Source organism: Penicillium diatomitis, assembly GCF_028827545.1.
Source record: "Penicillium diatomitis strain IBT 30728 chromosome Unknown utg000015l_segment0_segment0, whole genome shotgun sequence".
Lineage (NCBI taxonomy): Eukaryota > Fungi > Ascomycota > Eurotiomycetes > Eurotiales > Aspergillaceae > Penicillium > Penicillium diatomitis.
Window position 1 is genome coordinate 982,225 of NW_026623187.1, and position 17,060 is coordinate 999,284.

At 51.3% G+C, this 17,060-nt stretch overlaps 4 protein-coding genes across 4 annotated transcripts; 2 read left to right on the top strand and 2 right to left on the bottom strand.

The window, feature by feature from the left end:
* Window positions 1–883: 883 nt before the first annotated feature.
* On the bottom strand, window positions 884–2,231 carry N7539_009099 (Pectinesterase; the record flags this gene model as incomplete). The annotated part of the gene is made up of 5 exons (XM_056938694.1): window positions 884–1,395; window positions 1,504–1,647; window positions 1,753–1,832; window positions 1,906–2,042; window positions 2,121–2,231. 5 exons carry the CDS (start codon window positions 2,229–2,231, stop codon window positions 884–886), a joined length of 984 nt encoding a protein of 327 aa, XP_056786071.1.
* Window positions 2,232–3,375: 1,144 nt separating this feature from the next.
* Window positions 3,376–4,590, top strand: N7539_009100 (uncharacterized protein; the record flags this gene model as incomplete). The annotated part of the gene is made up of 1 exon (XM_056938695.1): window positions 3,376–4,590. One exon carries the CDS (start codon window positions 3,376–3,378, stop codon window positions 4,588–4,590), a length of 1,215 nt encoding a protein of 404 aa, XP_056786072.1.
* A 998-nt stretch (window positions 4,591–5,588) lies between these two features.
* lreA (uncharacterized protein) lies at window positions 5,589–8,536 on the bottom strand (the record flags this gene model as incomplete). Its single annotated transcript, XM_056938696.1, has 2 exons — window positions 5,589–7,072; window positions 7,138–8,536. 2 exons carry the CDS (start codon window positions 8,534–8,536, stop codon window positions 5,589–5,591), a joined length of 2,883 nt encoding a protein of 960 aa, XP_056786073.1.
* A 452-nt stretch (window positions 8,537–8,988) lies between these two features.
* N7539_009102 (uncharacterized protein) lies at window positions 8,989–9,459 on the top strand (the record flags this gene model as incomplete). Its single annotated transcript, XM_056938697.1, has 1 exon — window positions 8,989–9,459. The coding sequence occupies one exon, from the start codon at window positions 8,989–8,991 to the stop codon at window positions 9,457–9,459; it is 471 nt and encodes a 156-aa protein (XP_056786074.1).
* Between the last annotated feature and the right edge of the window lie 7,601 nt (window positions 9,460–17,060).

Below are 17,060 nucleotides of genomic sequence, written 5' to 3' on the forward strand. Positions count from 1 at the left end.
GATTATCTGGCCCGCAGATTCAGTGGGAGCAGTGCGGTTGGAAGTGAAAAGAGAAGGTGGGGTGAAGTGGAAGTGAAAGTGTAGTTCCAGAAATGGGTGGGGTAGATCGGCGGAGATTGTTCACAGAAAAAGCTCCGAGTCTCCGACTTCTCCGACTGTCAAAAGGTCGGGTTCTTCCGTTTCCCCACGCGCGGGGGAGAACCCCAAAATGCCCCGGTTTCGGGTAGATTCGGACAAGTCACGTGAGATGGGAGAAGTACGGGAGTAACTTGTGAAGTTGTGAGTAGTAGTTGACTTAGGGTTATGGTAGTCCAGAAATGGGTGGTGAGCCTAGACCCGGATTGTATATAAACGGAAGTTCATTCCACGTGGAATTGATCTGTCAGTAGTGGAATGCGCTAGATAGAAGAGAGTGAGACTCATGAGTACTAAAGCGGATGGTGATCTGGCGTTGACCTGATGGGATATGGTAGAGATGAATTGATATTGATCGACTTGCGACTACTTTTCTTGGGTCGAGAGTCCCTTGTGTATGAATCATCTTTCTACCTCAAGATACAAGAGGGAGTTCTGATTATTCGAGTTGACCTACGCATGACAAATGATTGGAGAACGGCTCACTTCCATAAATAGAAGACACGAGAGTTGGGGTATCAAAATCAGTTGATCTAAAGACGACTCGATTCCCAGTAAAAAGTAAAGAGAGAAGGAAGGCGGCAAAAAAAAAGTGAGACCATGTCCAACAAAACATCAATTCACTTCAGAATTCACATCTCCGTGATCCTCCATCACCGTTCAACCCGAGAAACAATCCACGGCCACCACCAACCTTGCTCAGTGCCTGCCAGACTTCAACCTGCCATCACATCGACAATTGACCATGTCAGCTCAAATAGCTCGTGTCAACCCAGCTTGTATACCCACTCCCCAAAATACTACTGATCGACACCGCCGCCGACAACTTCTCCGCAAACGAAGCCCTCGTCCCCGAAGCTCCCGCCCCGGTATTTTCATACTCGCCAAACAGCACACCTGCTGTATTCGGCGAGCTCGACGACCAAGTATCCCACCCGGCAGCCTTGATCACCGAGCTGAGATTAGTCTTCTGGAAGACAACCCGAGCATACTCCGTCCACGGACGTCCCAAGGCATAGCTCGCCGCAGCCACGGTCTGGCCCGACGCAGCCTTGACACTGCCCCCGTTGATCACAAAATATCCGGAGCTGGAGCTGGAGGGCCGACCCTGGGCGGTGATTGTGCCGCTGGAGTAGGCGACGACGCCGATGGTGCAATCGTCAAACCAGGCGTTACCGGTTTGGCCGAAGATGAAGTCGACGGCGCCTTCGATGTAGCATTTGGCGTAGACTTGGTAGCCGGTTTCGGCGAGGACGGTATCTATCCCGGAGAGGAGCAAAATATATTAGAGTTGGATCGACGAACAAGAGATTCATGCGTTATCTTCGAGGAAAAGCCGGTGCATAGCCATGGCTCTATGTTGTTTACCTTGGAATCCGATGAACTGACAGCCATAGTACCCTTGCTGAGTGTTATAGGCACTCAGAGCGAGTGCCTGGTGGCCCTGGCCATAGGTGTTCTTCACGTTGATGTTGTAGATGCGGGATTTGGCCGCGTAGTTTCGAAGAGTCGCTAGATTTGGGGAAGGGTCGTGGAGAATTCAAGTTAGCTATTGTCATTTCTGGTTTGTTGTTTGATTATGTCCATGGCCTTTTTGATTTCAGATCATGCACTTACCTGTATGATCATCATTGCTGGCCGACGCCAAGCTAATAGCATGAGTGATGGTCACGGTGTTGGAAGAGTAGGAGGTGTCACTTAATGTAGGTTTGACGTGTTTAGTCCAGAACCTCTAGCAGATGTCATACGGCGATTCGCCGGGTCTCTTACTCTGCAGTTTGTCCGTAGACAATCAACTCTCCGGCTAGACTGGGGATATACACCTGCTCGTCGTAGGTGCCGGCCTTGATAAAGATGGTCTGAGTGGAGGTGGTGGTCGAGCTCAGAGCTGCGATGGCTTGACTGATCTGTGAACGAGTCCAAGTCAACGGTGATCTGCCAATTCGAGGCGTAACTCTGAAGAGTGTGAGCCAATTCTATCTCACCGTCGAGTATTGCCCACCCGACTTAGCCACCACAATAGCACCCGCCGGTGCTGTCGTCCGGCTTCCTGCAAGCACGGTGGCTGCCAAGGAGAGCAGAGTAAACAGCCTCATGGCTTGGGGAGTAAATGACTTGGAATTTTTGCGAGAGGGAAAGGAAGAATGACAAGAAGGCGAGATATCTTCCCCTAACGATTTGTCAAGAGTTGGGGAGTTGACGGCGGAAAAGACAGCTTCATGTGTAGTTGTATGTACACTCATATATACCGATCCCCGTTGACCCCTTCGGCATTGTCCACCAACGCAGCCTGCTTACGTTGTCTTTCGTCCATTGCGGATCTTTTCCTGGATTTCTTCACGGATCTAGAGGGCGAATAAGCTTCTCTCTAGCGTGGATAGCGTGGGAATGACAGTCCAGACTCCAGAAAACTGGTGCCATCCTGCACACGATAGAAGCAATTTCCCGTCTGCACGAGTACGGAGTGATGCAGAATGGGTTAATCCTGCCGATGGCGTAAAGACTTCATCCGGCGGATCTCTAGTTCTACTAGTACTTAACTACGTACTCTCCGACTCTGTAGAGTGTAGTCTTCTAGTAGAAATCCACTGTACCTCAAACACGGGCGGAGTCTCGGCCATGCGCCGCCTGTTGCTTAAATCTTCCGCGACAATCTTGGGGCGATCGAGGGAAGGAAAGAGAAACGGAGATCTTCCACCAGTCGCTGCTCATGTGGATTGTAGACTGTTTCACATCGCATTTCGCATTGCTTGTTCGGCAGTTCGGACTCCCTCGTCCAGAGTCATGTGTCGATGCCACAATTGTCAGTGTTTTGTCGATCCGGAGTTATCATCCATTAGGGTCGATCCTCAGAGCACTGAAATGGAAAATCTCCGGAATGAATATGAGACGTCGTTCCTTACGGGTAGATTGTCTTAAGAGTTGGTAGTGGTAGTGTTGCTGATTGATCTTCCTCCGATTCTCCGGCATACTCCAGCTGAGCAGGAGACGAAGTAGAATGATACACGGCAGAGGAAGACCTCTTCTACTAGGAGTAACCTGAAACAATCTGGATAATGTGCTGGACCAACTTGCACGACCACACTGCTTGAGCTTGAGGCCTGAATTATGAGGCATCTGCGATCTCGTCCTCGGAGCCACGGAGATAGTCACTTCTTCCCCTGGGAACTTGGGACACTGTCAGTACCGACCAATTCACCTACACGACCCTGTTGTTCCGGCCCTTCAAAAAAACAAATCATGGCCTCGATAGCCAAGGGCAATGTCCCTCTATGGAACACATCCATGCGCTCATGTCACCGCAGTTATACATCCGTGCGCCATCGTCCCCTCCCATCTCACCACCACCATCAACCATATCTCCTCTACAAATCAACCTCCTCTCCATTCTCAACCTCTGCAACACTCCACGCCCACGTCCAGGCCCAAGTTGTCTCCAAAGAACGACCGCGAGTGCGCTCCTCTACGCAACCCACCAAATCCATCACTCCCCGCGCCTCAGCACCCACCCTCGACACTCTCACCAACACTCACATCAATGCCCCCATCAGCACATTCCCAGCACACCTCGACACGCCCGACTCCTTGCCTGCGTCCGCCTCCGCCCCCGAAAAGCTAAAGCGCCTCGTCGCCGTCGGCCGCGCATACCTCACGTTCTACAAGACGGGTCTCAAGAACGTATACTACAACTATCGCGCTGCGATCCCGATCCGCCGCGAACTCGGTCTACCCAAATACTTGCCCGCGGTGCCACCACGTCGTCGCAATGGCAGCAGGCCCGCCAATTCCGGCGACAGCAACGCCGACGCCTCAATGCATCCCGAGTTCAAGCTAGGCCGCGGGCGGTTCCAGCTCGTTCGCCGCTCCGCCCGAGACGTCCAGCGGATGATCCCCTTCACGCTGATCCTGATTGTCTGCGGGGAATTCACACCCCTGGTCATTCCTCTCTTCGGCAGCGCCATCACCCCGGCTACGTGTCGTGTGCCGGGACAAGTTGCCAAGGACCGCGAGGCCGGGTCCAAGCGCAGGGCTCTCGCATTGCAGGCCTTTGCCGCAAGCACGGGGAAGACGGTGCCCATGGCGGGAAGTGATGCGGAGCGCGCGATGCTGGTCGATGTGTCGCGGGGGACGTTTGCTCGGGAGGCGAGCGCGCAGCAGGTGTTGCAGGTGTGTGCGATGTTCGGGTTGGTCAAGAAGCATGATCGGGCTTGGGGGACGGCGATGGCGGGCCTGGTGTATCGGCCACGGTTGGTGCGGTATTTGCACTACCTGGAGGTTGATGATCGGATGATCATGGATGCGGGCGTGGATGCGCTCAGTGCGGACGAGGTCCGACTTGCGGTTGAGGAGCGTGGTGGTGGTGATGTTGCGGCTATGATGAGTGGAGTGAAGGCCGAGACAAGAGAGAGGGAGTGGTTGAACAAGTGGGTGATGGAGAGGAGAGCCCTTGGCTGAGGGATCAACAGATGTTGGACCGGAGGAAGAGCATCGTACCGAAATGGGCCGATCTTGATCAGTATACGCGAAAAATGGCTGTCTCGAACCTACATATGCATCTGTACAGTACATGATAGACTTTTGTTTTAGAAGACCGTCAACTCTCATGGAGATCGCTCACGTCTGATCTCCGTTTTGCAGAAAACGCGAGGCACGTATCTCCATTATCCACTGCCTTCATGCTTGACTCTATAGAACCGTATCTGGCCTCTCGAGCTGACTGACCTATATCTCACAGGAAGACGCCACCGTGGTCTAGTAAATAGGTGTGAACCCTGACAACAAAAACAAGACAGTATAGACTATCGAGAGCTATCCCACACAGAAAACCGCATTTGCAAGGCCCAAACCGGGAAATTATCCGTTTTTCAGTCCCAAAGAGACGGGAGAAGCCCTGTCGCGCCAGATTGACTGCTATGTGATGGTGTATACAAAGAATAACGGACCGAAGTTCAAAAGAGATGTCAACCTCATCATCAAGCGGATCACCAAATACCATGTACCATGTCCAGTTCATACACAAAGATCTCACATGTAAGAAAAGGAAGAATAAATCACAAAATCCTGAATAATGGAACCCTCCTGAACCCTCTGTATTTCAGCATTTCGCGAAGACAAGTAAAAGCGTCGCCATCTTGAATATGGATGACGCAGGGTATAACTATAACCAATCAAATGAAACACCGACAAACACGCTCGCTCGCTCGCTCAGGCTCCTGCTTCGGTATATAACTAGAGCGCAAATCAAAAACCCATGGAATTTGAACTCCCTTTCCGTTTCCAGTCCAACGAGAAGAAAAACAAAACCGAGACACGCCCAATAGAACCCGGCAAAGCAAAGATATTCAATGAAGAAGAACGCATAATGACTGGCTCATATGAAAGCCGTGCCAACGACCAGCTCCCAGTCGTTTGGGCCTGGTGAGAGTGTGTGGCGAAAACAATCAAATCGAAGATCATGCCTTTGCAGCAGGGGGAGCGGTTGCGGTATTAGTCGGTGCAGCGGCCGCGGCTTTGCCCACAGCAGCCTTACCCGACGCCGCAGCTTGCGCTTTGTTGCGGACTTGCTTGGCCCAGCGAAGACCGCAGCTGTTACACAAGTCACGGTTACCGCTGGGGCCTCGGCGCCATTCAGGCGTGTTCTTGGTGCTACACATGGCACAAGATTTCTCGACACTGACGGCGCTCTGCTTGCGCTTGCGCTTCTTGCGACGGGCCAGTAGGCGTTGCAACTCATCTGCAAGTCCGCGGTTCTGCTTCTCCAACTCGCGAAGCTCAATCTGCCAACTTGATCCGCGGGTGGGATTGAGCTCTGTGAAGAACGTAGCAGGAACGTCGGAAGGAGATATACTGCGATTTCCAAGGGGAAGACCGTTCAGGCCAACAAGGTTTGAGAGGAATGGCATGCGTTGACCAAGCCCGTATTGGGCTGGCGGGTTAGGGTCCATGGTAGTAAGAGTTGTCGACTTGGATGTGCCGGGTATATTTCCCATCTCTTCGTCCTCGGCGGCAGACGCGGCAGCCGAGGAAGGAGGGAAAGCACGAGCGAATCGAATCTGAGCCACCAGGAATGATGGACGGACATTGTGGGTGTCACCAGAGTACAGTGTAGTGTGGGCGGACAACATATGACCCTTCTTGTGTCGCATCTGATGCCGGAAAGACGGGGGCTCTCCGTTTTTCTTTGAGCCACCATCGCGACCCTGTCCACTGGCTGCCGCCTCGAGGGCTTCAGTGATCGCATTTGGATCGCCGTCAAGCTCCATTAACTCGTGCATGCTCTTGCCAATGAGATCGTCGGGCGTTCGGCCCAGAACTGGCTTGACTTTGGACGTCACGAACAAGATCACACCAGAGAGGGACACCTTGACCCAGATATCATTCTCAGCAAGGGCGGCCTTGGACCCCAGCTGAGCGACCTGATCCAGCGCATATACCGGACGAGGACGGCCTGTCATAACCATGTACTTGCGTCCCTGCGTTGGATCAATGTGCCAGGAACCATGAGCCTCAAACCAAATGTAGCCCTTGTACTTTTGGCGAATACGATAAACAATGCTCACTGGCGCTGGGGTAGTGCTCGATCGTAAATCTCGCACCACTGGTCCAATGTCGCTCGGGTGACAGATAGTTGATAGTGTCTTTCCCACAAGCTCGTACGGATCGTATTCGAGAATCCGCTTACATGATGGCGACACGTAAAGGAATTCGCAGTTGAACGAGAGGACGTGGATCACATCGTCGGAGTTCTCAACCAGAATACGATCCAGATACTGGCGTGAGACACCAGAACCCGGAACACCAGCGGCGTTGAGGACCGCAGTGACCTCGTCGTGGCCGAAATGAGTGGCCAAGTCCGGCCGTTGTCTGAAGACCTCGGTAGGCGGGACCACATATTGTGGTAATTGGTCCCGCTGGTAGTTCACGCTATATGTGCCATCTGCGAAACATTTCAGGTCAGTATTGGGTTGCAAACACATTCGGAATTTCGAAGGATGACCATACCCATATTCCTCCCCTTGACGGCATCAGGCTTCTCTACTAAATCGACTTGGAAGCCAACGTAAAATCGGTAATCTTCCGAATTCCACTGAATGGGAATCATCGTGATCAGATTCATGAATGGCTGGCCACCCTTGCGGTAGTTGATAATACTAGTCTGAATCTCGCTGCGGTCGTGAATTGTTGATCGCAACCGATGCACCGTCTGCCCATCGACAAATGTTCGCTTGGCACCCGGGACAATTTGGCCATCGGGACCTTGGAGGAAACGGCAATTGCGTCCGACAATCTCGTTCTTGGTATATCCGGTCAATCGTTCGAAGGCGTCGGAGACGTACACAATGGGGTGGTCCTCTCGCTTCAGGTCGCAGAGGACAAAGGCGCAGGACAAATCGACGGCGCCAATGTTGATTTTCGGATTTGGCCTCATGGCCACACGGGACTGTTTTTTGAAAGGAAATTTGGTGAGCAAATTTTGGTCCGATCGCATGCAAGGATTGTGATGGATGAGCCACCGCAGACTTACAAGAACCCCCAGAACATCAAACCCACTGTTTGAGTAAATTCCAGTATGCTCTGTACAAACGGCGTCGGGCGTAGCCAGGCCTGGCGAAAGGTCCTCTGACACGCAGAGCGGCGTCAGCTCTTGATCGATCGATACGCACGCCCAGCAGCAGGCTACACTACATGACGGCCACTCACCTTTGACTGCAACGAGGGGCTTTTTCGGCTGGATGGCAATTGGTTGCGAGACGCGATATGAGGATAATGAGTGTTGTGTCTGCGAATAAGGGGTATAGCGTTGAGTGTCTTGGATGGACTGCTGCAGACTCAGTTGTTGCGATCGTTCACTGGCCCGTGAAAAGTCGGAATCTTCCAATGACTCAGTCGAATTGGTAGTGGTGTTGCTTCCGCGACCGTGGTAAACTTCTGACGGCGCGACCTGTTGCTGCGGCGAAAGATATTGTTCCTGCTGAGACATGGATGGATGGAAAGAAAAGGCGGAATGAAGTTGAGGGTCGTCCATGGAGGGCACCATGCCCATGGTGGTAGAAGGGTATGTGGTCGGAATGTCGTAGGCAAAGGCACCGTTCGAATCCAGGCTGAGAGGCATGGACACCCCCGTCGTCGGGGTGTCATAACTCAGCATGACTGACGATAGGCGGCCTTCGATGTCCCCCTGGGTCCTGGGAGGTTGATCGAAGGCCTGTAATGTTGGATCAAAGTCCTGAGAGAGCATCTCTGCGAACGGGTAGTTCGCGACATGGCCGTTCGTGTATCCCATTAGAGATGGATCGCTGGAAGATAGTGAAGACTGCACGACGGCGTCACTGTCGGGAGAATCATGTTCTGGAGCAGCGGCGGAGAATTCGAGTTCAAAGTTATTCATCGGGTTGGCCATGACGCTATCAGGAGGAGACGGCGGGCATCGGTCTACGTGGGGTCCAGAATGCAAAGCCCAGAGAAGTACCGCTGTGTCGGGTAGGTTTGACCAATGTCTTGGGGTTTCGACGATGGGAGTTGCCGTGATGAGACCACCGCTTTTTGAAACCCGCAGTAGATAGTCGTCAGGTCGATGGAAATTCACCGCGCAAAGACGAAGACTTGATGAAGGAAGATTGAGTCGGTCGGACTAGAGAATGTGGTGAATGGGAAGGTTAGATAGATCAATCTGATTCCCGAGCGGCGACTTGTGCGAAAAAAGGGTTTTCCCTTTCCTTCTTTTCTTTTCCCTTTTTTTTTCCTTTTCTTTTTTCCTTTTATTTCCTCTTCCACCATCCTTCCGCTCCTTTTGGGTGGGCTCTGGGGATTTGGGGGGGGGGGGGAGAAAATCTGTTTTGAGCCAGTAAGAAGATGGGTCTCACAGCCCCCCGTTTTCCCTTCCTCCTCCATCTTTTCAAAGGTACACCAGATGTCATTGTGGATCCGGCAACAGGGCCCATGGAGCCAATCAACCGGACAGACCACGAAAGACTGGACGGAGTCGGGGAAACGTTCGAGTTCCCTGGGGACGACGGACACAGCCTGGGAATGCCACAGAAGGGAATGACGCGGATCGGGATGAGGTCAGATCGTACCTCCAGTCGATCGATTAGCTTTGTGGATATCCCTCAGGATCTTGGTAGCACCTCGACTGGCTGCATAATTCCTGTTTTGAAGGGTAGTCCCTCCCATCCAGCTCCCAGGGTTGGCCGGTTCGTTGCTAGTCCACCTGCTGATAAGGCAATTATGAAGGCGTGGACTCCGTGGAGTGGACATGGGCCGTGGCAGGAATTGAACCTACGGGTTGAGCCAGTGTGGTGGCGCACCCAGTGGACAGAGTGACACGACTGGACTGTACGGTCGGAGATGATCTATCACAAAAGAGGCAACTGACAAATGACAAATCACCCCAGGGATGCGGGACCTGTGAACTTTTTGCATGGCCCAGAAAAGGGCTAGAGAGGGCCAGAGGCCGAGAGGAATGTCGACCGCTTAGTTGATCTAAATGGGCCTAGATAGAGTCAATGGGCAGCCGTGGTTCAGCAGTTCCGGTCGGTTGGCGATTGGCGCATGGACGCTCTCGCATTCGCATTGTCGAGACTTCAAAGAGACACGCCGAACCCCCCCCCCCTTCGAATGACAGGTGAGGCCGACTCGACTCCACGGTACACAGCACAAACAGGTCGAGGCTGATCCCCTTTGGGCTTGCTCCTACGTCAACGGAGCCCGTCACAGGGAGCATTAGCTCCCGTTCCGGAAGAATATCCCTGCTAGCATACTATTGATTGATCAGCTATCGTCTTGTTGCTCGCAAGCTACCCAAGTGGGTGTGCGAGGAAAGCAATGGTTCACCGTGCTTTACCGTGCGCGGCTCGCAGGAGCGTATAGTCATAGACCGGTTCCAGATTTTAAGCATTCATCTCATGCCGAGGCCTTGGGATCTAGAGGGGTGGGGAAACAGCTGCAGGCTGATGGGGGTCGCTGGTCTGATTGCACCTTGGGAGATCGAGGGCGTCTGAAGACACATTAATGGACAGTGCATGCGCATGGGATAGAGAAGATGCGCGTCCTTGATACGGATTGTGTTTGAGTGTTGTAACTTGTCACTGACTCACGGTTGTGTCTTAGAGTCCATGGTGTCCCTGAATTGGATGGCTCGCTGCCTTGCAAATGAGGCGTGGATCCATTGCACACTTAAATCATCGGATAATAGGTCCAAATCGAAACCCTGTTCGCTTTTCTGTTGATTCTCCCAATTCCAGCGGATGGGGTTGGGGGATTGTATCAATTGTCGATCGTGTCGCACAATGCAAAAGTGCCGAATGGGAAAAAATGGTTGAGACAAACATGGGAGCCAACAGATGCCCAAGGAATGACCCTCGTCACCTGATTCTGTCGTGAACAGCACGAGTCCTTTGTACCAGCAGTACCTTTTGCGAACGACTTCGACCTACGCAACTTGACAGAATCCAGATGGATTCGGCCCCGCAACCTTTCTAGTCATGCGAAGCTAGTGTACACCTGTGCGGTGCTACTGGAAGCCCGTGCGCAGTGCTCAGAAATGGTGTCCTAAGCATCGACGCGACTCGCTATGTTCTATGTACTATGTAGTAGGTCAAACGAGAACCGTTATACACCTGTCGAGGTACACCACGCCCCACGGTATCACGCTCGCGTTCCGGTCTCACCGTACTGTGAGTGTGAGATAGTGGCTGCTGAGATATGCGGGTGTCCCATTCTCACTTCGCTTCAAATATCCATGAAAATCGGCGCAGTGATCTAGATTGATCCACTAAGCAAACCTGCCCAATATGAGAGTCATATTTCGCGACTCCTGCCATGTCTCTCTCCTTTTCCGTCTCGGGTATCTAATTAGTACACACTTTTCAGTACACAACTACACAGTACACAGTACACACTACTACTAGAACTGGCTGATCTGTATATACTGTTGTACTCCGCCCTTTGAGATCATCTCCACTCTGTAGTCTGTACTCTGTACTGGCAGCCTTGCTTGAAGACACATTTTCTCTCCTGCAAATTCAAATACCCTTCGTTCACTGGTAATCTCCAAATACAAGTTTCTGCCCCTCGCTCTCGTACCTTTGCAACCCTCCTTCCTAATCCCGCTGTGCCTCGTTGCACGGTAGGACATTCTCACTGTTATTAGCCGCCCACGGCCAACGCCTTGTTTTGGCCCCGGATTTATACTAACCAAATTGCGTCATAGTTCGAGGGTACCCGCGAGAGATCAATGTCTCCAATCTACCTTGCCCGCCTTGCTTGAGGACAGCCGCAGAAGAAAAGTTTACTGTGGTCACATTTTGCATTGTGGACCACTTAACAGCCACGCGGACGGAAAAACAAGATCGCACTCAGTATTCACAATCTGTGGCGAGTGCGGCTGTGGTACGTGCCCACGATCCAGGAGCATCTTGCCGTCCCGCCCGAGATCATCTCCACGTAGTGTAATCTTATGCGGGCAGATGAGCGATAGCAAGGTCACCACGCGCGATCGAGATCTAATCTGACTATTTTGAAATGCCAGGTAACAGAGTCAGATTGCCTGCGATTGGTTCGCGGTCACTCGATTCGCGGGTATCGTTCATCCTTCCCCTGTCCACCATCGTCATCTGCATATATTAAATCTCAGGAACGATCTTGCGTTGAGTGTTGACAGCAGATCGCGTTGTTAGACTTTTGAATTACAAGAACACGATCATTTGGAAATTTGACCGTCTCCGTGAATGAGGACCAACGATAAAGTCCAGATAGTGAAATGTCCCGAAGTTTGAGAAGCGTTGCAGAAGCTGGACATCGCAGGACTCTTTATTCCTCCACATCAAAATGTTCAAAGGTGGGGTCATTTGCAACGTGCCCAGACGGTTTCCATAATGATCTCACGTCGCCGAATGCCGATGCACAGGACGAGTTTCGAAGAACCTGATGATGATCGACTGGCAAATGAGACGCGACCGTGCTTGTTTCAACATCAGGAAGCTATCGATCTGCATGTCCTCGACTCGGTGCCTACAGTGATTAAGCATAGAGCCATGGGGCGCATGTCGGGTGGCTATCCATGTTCGTTGCAAGATGATCGCATAGAACAAACATCAACACCCAGGGACAGGCCGCGTTGGCCTAAACGATGATTGCCATCGTCGCAGGGTGCCGTATCAGCGCGGCGGTCGCTTAGTCGGTCAGCTCACATCGGACTTGATCTGTCCGCACGGACGTGGACGCAAATTCATCGATACGAGCCTTCGAAAGACACCGGTGCTGCCGGGACGGGCTGCACCTTGAGGCAGGAAAGTCAACCATCAAAAAAATGAAGAAGCAAGGTTGCTGAAGCGATCTGGGCTGGCTACCACCTGACCTGGTCATGTAGTCAAAGGCCTCAGATATCGAACAGTCGTCAGGGCCATGCTTGCTGGCTCAATTGCTTTCGAATTGACAGTGTGCTTCTCGACGAGAAAGCGCGCAGCAAGTCTGATCACTCCCGTGCTCATCAAGGCGCAATATCAAGAGTGTCTCATACCAAGTTGGCACTGTCACACGGAGAAACTCTTGTCGACACGTCAACACTATCACATAAGCTGGCTTACACATGTGTGAAGGTTACATGTGATGCACCAGGCAGCTCGGTCGTTTCCTTTGTGTCTGGATCGAAGATCAATTACACACTGCCAATCGCCGAAGGGATGTTGCGTTGAAATCATATCATAATTGTGCCGCGCAGGAACAAACTCTGCACTATACAAGATAGCATCATATTGCGAGGCTGCTTGTTCCGTGAAATGCATCATTGTCGAGCGCGTGGATGAAACTTTGTTGGAATGAGAATGTTGTGCTTACTTGAGCGCATGCCCGCCATTCTCTGCTTAGTATGATCTCTTGCACCCAGAGTCTATGTTGGTCTCACAGACTATTCACATTCACGTCTCCTTCCTGTGCCTCGATAAGCAGTCACCGGGGCTTCGATTGGCTCATGAATCTCACGATGACGCCAGGTCTATCGAGAGAGCGGGTTTCTTGCACATCGATTTCATTTCGGCATACCAAATCAATCGTGGTTCCACGATGCTCCCAATGTTCTCGCACGATAGATGTGCCTCGGTCGATTCCTGCACTCGAAACGGTTATGTCAACGCAACAAGTGCCGGATTTGAAGCCGACGATAAAGAAACGGGGTAATAACAAGGCACTTTTTGTGTGCTGACTTAGACTCCAGACCCAGTCCAGCTCAAGCTGAAGCAACAACCGTGGTCAAACAAGCCTCAAAAGACACATGAAAATAAGATTGAAGCAAGCAAGTATCTGAGCTTGTCATGTACAATCTCTGGTCTTTCCAACTTGGCCCGGAAAACGAAAAGCAAATGGTGCAGCGTCTCTTCCCAATCAGCTTCCAGCATCTGACTCTTGTCGAAAATCTACACCTGCCGAAAAGGGCCGAACCAGACTAGGTAAAGGCCTGAACAGTCCTTCTGGTTTAGAAAGGTTCAAGGGGAAAAGGAAACATGGACAAGCTTCACCCACTTACTTCCATACAGAGGGACTAGGCACTACGCACTTGGTCTCGGCCGACGGGGTCGGCTCGTTCCCAAGCGAAGTCGACAGTATCAATGCATGCTCCGACGGAAGGCCTGGTCTGGCCTTTCGACCCAAATTAGGTGGAGAAGGGAGACGAGTCATCATTGAGGCCTCCGTGCTTGCCCTTGGCTTCCCTGCCTTGACACGATAAACCTCTAAATTGAATCGCCAAGGAAACGCCACCCCGATGGCTAAACGGATCGCAAGATTCGAGACTGAGAAATGACGGCATCACAAAGATTCGAGGGACGAGGGAAACCTGGCACGCGGCCTGGAACATGCATGAACGTGAACGAGGCGATTTGGATGGACTTGCTAGGCCTCGCTGTCAACGTAAGTAGAAATGTTAGGGAAAGGACTACCTGAATTGTTGGAGTTCCTGTATATTCCTCCATGCGGCCACTGTTGAAGGGCAAGAAAGTGGATTCGGAGCGTGTCTGCCACCTATCCGACATCCGATATCCGACGAAGTGGATAAAGTTTGTGCCACGACCCAAGAGCGCAACATGTTCGTCTGCGCCATTATGTCATTGTGGAAGTGCTTACCACTTTCAGATATTATTGTCCGTGTGAAGTCTGAATTCGAAAATAAACTCGTCAGGAATGAATCCAAACTGGCCTTGGTGATGGTGGATCTGGTGACGACTGACTCGCAACTGCACGCTTCTTTGAAATCGGAGTCAAGACCCTCGTTTGGCTGTAGAACGAGTTTCTTGGTGTTCCATGTTGCGGTGTTGGGCGTGGTTTACCCGGTGCTCACTCTCCACTTGCTCGGCAAGCACTAGCCGAACGGACGATTTTACCTGATCTGGCGACTAACAAGGTTACCTCTAACCAGTCGGCAATCATCTCACGGGTTGACGGGTCATACCAGGGACCACCCATGACTCAGGCAATCGACAAGAAGCCCCGGCAGCACACTCTCAACGACTTTGATGCTAAAAACCTCCACCCTCAAGATGGGGGGCTCGAAAAGTCAACTCAAACAGGCAGATGAGGTCATCGCCCATCCTCTGGAAAATTCGGCACCAAGAAAGGAAATCGAGAAGAACAGTGGATCTCGAGGAAAACTTTGTACTTTGGAGTACTTCCGTATCTGTAATTCTGTACCCAAATGTCTCGACTTGAATACTTGATGGTAAAAATTTCGGCTGGTTTTTGGTCTCTCGGGCGAAAGGCTCCAAGTGGCACACGGTCCTTTCGTTTCCTTTCCAAGTGGCCATGTCATGGAGTTTGGCTAGCCCTACGGGCGGGAGGAGGGAGGATCCTTCAGGGTCTGGGATGGAAGGGTGGGAATGAAGAGGGGACATGCTGTGTCTGAGCATCCACAATTGCCAAAGTAATGGGTATGGTACCGAGTATACAGATTCTTCAAGAGAAGTTGGAGATTGTCTCAATATTGAGATGATGGGGTTTGCATGTATGAATGAATGCAAACATGCATTTGCTGCCCGTCAACCGCTGGCAGTGGTCTAGAACGTTGTATATGGAGGAAACAAGTTATCGGTTTTACTACATATCGCTTCAATGTGACTCTATTCAGGGCTTGATATACGTCACGGATCTCGAATCTGGCCAGTATGGTACCCATGCACCGTCTCACTGGAAATATACCATGCATGTGGCTCAATGCGGTTCAGTACTTCAGTAAATTTTGGTCCAAGAACAAGCGCATAGCAAACCAAGAAAGACAATTCAGACTGACCACTGATTCAGTACCGCCTGACCTGGCCCCACGAAGTCACGTAGATCAGTCACTGGATAACCTCTGCATAGTCACTATGAGTATGTAGGCAATGCGAATGCTGAAGATTGAAGCGTGGAGCACGGATATAAACAACTCTATTTCGTACTATCTCCGCGGATGACACTGCATCCATCTTATCGGCCCGCTTTCCTTTTGGAGGATCATCCGGCCACTTGGTGATTTGAGAGATTGTCTATTCTACACTTTATAGAGTACAGAGTACAATCGGTTAGATGACCAACACTTTCCAAGGGCATGACGCTGCACCCCAGCTGACAATTATTGACCTCTTCCGAGACGTGAGTTTCACCTTGGCTTGTCTATTCAAGATCAAGCTGTGACTGATTTCTTGTTAGCCGCTACGACGATAGTCGCAGTCGATCCAGGTCGAGCGACGATGGTGATGCCCATTACTAAGAACAGGACTATACATCAAACATTCACCCCTCTCGTCTGCGCTTTCACATGCTCGAGATCTGTAGCGTCACTGCTTTCCGCCTTGTAGTAAATTTCTGATTGTGGAACTTGAAACTGACGTTTCGCACGGGCTTTGAGGTCATTGCCATATTGTTTCCGAGCCGGCCATCTCAAACGGCTTAAAACAAGGCACCGACAGCCAGGAGTGAGGCTTAGAACTTAGACTTGAGACCATGCCGCTGTAGTGTGAGTTATTACGTGGATGACGAAGCTTATTGAACTATGTACTACCACGATCCAGTGACTGACGTGTTGACGTGACGATTCCTTCATCATGGACTCACGTCAAAGTGCAACATTGCATCAATGATCCACATACTTAGTCTAAACCTCATACCGTTACTAAGGTCAGGTCATCTAGGAATTTCATCCAATGTACAGGTACATGGTTACGAATAGCTAGAGAGTTCTGGGATCTGGCAGATGGATTGACAACTTTCAAGTCAGGCTGCGACTAACTACTGAGAGTCACATGCCTCCGGGGGTGTTGATCATCGTAGATTGGTACGATTGTCAACATAAAGACTGTCAATTCAAGTCTCAACTCCTCACTTTCTTCCCCCAAACACCCCAGCCGATGATCTAATAATCCACGACTGGATTGAGGCTAGGTGATCGACAACACTTGCTTCTGCTCCCTGAGTCTACCTAGTCGTGAAATCCGTAGAGTACATTATGATCCATCAAGCTAAGCTCAAATTCCTCCGAGCTATCAGCGACCAAGTCCCGAACCCGAACGCGAGTGTAGGCAGATGGGAGATACATCTCTACATGTGGGGCTATCTGAGCATAGGCGGGGGGAAAAAAAGGAGGAAAACATGTGATCCCACAAGCCAATGATAAGATGCACTATGCTACGCGTGTGGTCGGTGGTCACGTCATCGACTGGGTGATAAAGTTGCGGGTTTCCCAGTCTAGCTATCTCCGGTCTAGATGGAAGTTTATTTGGCAGCTGATCACAAAGGTCCTGGTACATGGCAGGCTCATCTTGGGAGCTTGGTGTTGGGTTGCTTACACCAGGTAGGTAGCTACTAAACTAAACTAAACTAAATCGGTAGGCTTGGGAGGTCCCAGGTGGCGGGATGAGCTCGACGTGCAAATCACAGAGTGCAGATCCGACCGTTAGGAT